Source organism: Amphimedon queenslandica, unplaced genomic scaffold (genome assembly GCF_000090795.2).
Source record: "Amphimedon queenslandica unplaced genomic scaffold, v1.1 AMPQUscaffold_9940, whole genome shotgun sequence".
Lineage (NCBI taxonomy): Eukaryota > Metazoa > Porifera > Demospongiae > Haplosclerida > Niphatidae > Amphimedon > Amphimedon queenslandica.
In genome coordinates, this window is record NW_003549789.1 from 1 (window position 1) to 3,055 (window position 3,055).

Here is a 3,055-nt window from a genome sequence, read left to right on the forward strand (position 1 = left end):
CTGCGTCCTTACTCAGTATGAGTTCACGATCTGGTCATGTTTATTGACAATAGAAAAAGTCAAAGCAGTCTGTCCATTATTATCTTGAAGATTAATATCTGGATCTTTACTCAGTAAGAGTTTGACAACCTGTTGATGTCCACTGCCGCTAGCAACTGTGAAAGCAGTCCATCCATCATTATTTTGAATGTTAATATCTGGATCTTTACTCAGTAATAGTTCAACAACCTGGTGATGTCCATTGATACTAGCAATCATCAAAGCAGTTGATCCATTAATACTTTGAATATTAATATCTGGATCTTTACTCAGTAAGAGTTTAACAACCTGGTGATGCCCATAGCGACTAGCAAACATCAAAGCAGTCTCTCCAAAGTTATCTTGAATGTTAATATCTGCATCCTTACTTAGTAAGAGTTCAACAATCTGGTGATGTTTATTGACAATAGAAAACATCAAAGCAGTCCGTCCATTATTACTTTGAATGTTAATATCTGGATCTTTACTCAGTAAGAGTTTGACAACCTGTTGATGTCCACTGCCACTAGCAACTGTTAAAGCAGTCCATCCATCATTATTTTGAATGTTAATATCTGGATCTTTACTCAGTAATAGTTCAACAACCTGGTGATGTCCATTGATACTAGCAATCATCAAAGCAGTTGATCCATTAATACTTTGAATATTAATATCTGGATCTTTACTCAGTAAGAGTTTAACAACCTGGTGATGTCCATTGTCACTAGCAACCATCAAAGCAGTCAATCCATTATTATTTTGAATGTTAATATCTGGATCTTTACTCAGTAGTAGTTCAACAACCTGGTGATGTCCATTGTCACTGGCAACCATCAAAGCAGTCAATCCATTATTATTTTGAATGTTAATATCTGGATCTTTACTCAGTAGTAGTTCAACAACCTGGTAATGTCCATTGTCACTAGCAACCATCAAAGCAGTCAATCCATTATTATTTTGAATGTTAATTTCTGGATCTTTACTCAGTAGTAGTTCAACAACCTGGTGATGTCCATTGTCACTGGCAACCATCAAAGCAGTCGCTCCATTATTACTTTGAATGTTAATATCTAAATCCCTAGTACTGAGTAAGAGTTTAACAATTTGGTAATAATTAAAGTGACTAGCAACTATCAAAGCAGTCACTCCATTATTACTTTGAATGTTAATATCTGGATCTTTACTCAGTAAGAGTTCAACAACCTGGTGATGTCCATTGCCACTAGCAGTCATCAAAGCAGTCACTCCATTATTACTTTGAATGTTAATATCTGGATCTTTACTCAGTAAGAGTTCAACAACCTGGTGATGTCCATTGCCACTAGCAGCCATCAAAGCAGTCACTCCATTTTTATCTTGAATGTTAATATCAGGATCTTTACTCAGTAACAGTTCAACAACCTGGTGATGTCCATTGCCACTACCAGTCTCCAAAGCAGTTAATCCATAAATATCTTGAATGTTAATATCTGGATCTTTACTCAGTAATAGTTCAACAACCTGCTGATGTCCATTAGCACTAGCAACCATCAAAGCAGTAAATCCTTCATTACTTTGAATGTTAATATCTGGATCTTTACTCAGCAAAAGTTCAACAACTTGGTGATCTCCATTGGCTATAGCAAACATCAAAGCAGTTAATCCATTTTTATCTTGAATGTTCAAATCTGGATCTTTACTCAATAACAGTTCGACAACCTGGTTATGTCTATTGGAACTAGCAATCATCAAAGCAGTTAATCCATTATTATCTTGAATGTTCATATCTGGATCCTTAGTCAGTAAGAGCTCAACAATCTGGTGATGTCCATTAGCACTAGCAGCCATCAAAGCAGTATATCCATCATTTTTTTGAATGTTAATATCAGGATTTTTACTCAGTAAAAATTGAACTGACAAGAAATTTCCTTGTTCACTAGCACGAATGAGGGCAGTATTACCATCTTCTTGATGTAAATTAGGTATTAGTTCTTCCAGTACAGCCTTAAGTCCAAACATTACATTTTTTCCCATCATAATAGGAATATCATCAATCATAACTTCAAATACACCAATTGCATATAAGGAAACTCTCTGTTCAAAAACTGCTTCTATTAATGATTCAGTTTGTGATGATTGAGGGAAGAAATATATACAATGAAAGCTGGAGGCATCATAATGGGTTTTTATGAGGTTTACAGACAATAAAATAGGTGATAAATAAAAATTTTCTAATTTATTTAACTCAGCAATTGTCCTGGAGCACCATGGCTTCTTGAGTCTTAAAATTAATTTAGAACAGCCAACAAAACCATCAGGACAAGGCATTCCTCTAGTCATCATTGCTAGCTCCAGTAGGCTAGTGGTATTTTTGAATATCTTGAGGTTAGTATTGTATTCTTCTACCTGTTCCTTGATAGGTTCTGTGATAGTACATGGTATTGTGAGAAGGTTAATGTTTAAACACGAGTAATGAGGCTGGAGCAACTGTACTAGTTGATGAGCATTTTCGCAAGTAGCATCTTCTTTGATATATAATTGAAACTTTCGCTTTGCTTCTGTTACCGAGGCTTTGCTGGTCAAAAGATCGGTGGCTGCATCAACAAAGCTACTGTTTAATGCATGAAAACAATCTTGCAGCAATTGAAACTTTCTTTTAATTTTATTTTTAATGACATTCATGAATGGCTCATAAAAATAACTACTCACTCCTCTTTCTTTAACAGCCATTTCCAGCATGTCTTCAACTGAAGTGTCATCTTGTGGTTTAATTCTTTCTCCTCCAATTGATTTGTATATATGCTGAGAGAGAGCAGTACATGCTAAATAGTTTAATCCAATGTATCCTTTATTGGCTGGTAGTTGTACAAATGGATTAGCACCATTTTGTAGTAATGATTTGAAAATTTCAATGTGTCCACCTTTACTAGCTAGCATTAATGCAGTCTGACCATTAGTGTTCTGGTAATTTAATTTTATTCCAAGTTTTATCAGAAGTAATGATAATCTGTGATATTCTACACTGCTTTCAATACTTGCAATGGACAGTAGAAGTGAT

General features: G+C 35.0%; 2 protein-coding genes across 2 annotated transcripts in view; both read right to left on the reverse strand.

Moving 5' to 3' along the window:
- Positions 1-6: 6 nt before the first annotated feature.
- LOC109590491 (ankyrin repeat and KH domain-containing protein 1-like) lies at positions 7-3,039 on the reverse strand. Its single transcript, XM_020006398.1, has one exon. The coding sequence runs from the start codon at positions 2,932-2,934 to the stop codon at positions 13-15; it is 2,922 nt and encodes a 973-aa protein (XP_019861957.1). The 5' UTR covers positions 2,935-3,039; the 3' UTR covers positions 7-12.
- LOC109590492 (uncharacterized) overlaps positions 2,951-3,055 on the reverse strand; it is a 1,749-nt gene continuing 1,644 nt past the window's right edge. Inside the window, exon 4 of the mRNA XM_020006399.1 lies at positions 2,951-3,014. Within this exon, the coding sequence (XP_019861958.1) occupies positions 2,951-3,014 (64 nt within the window). The remainder of the gene's footprint in view (positions 3,015-3,055) is intronic.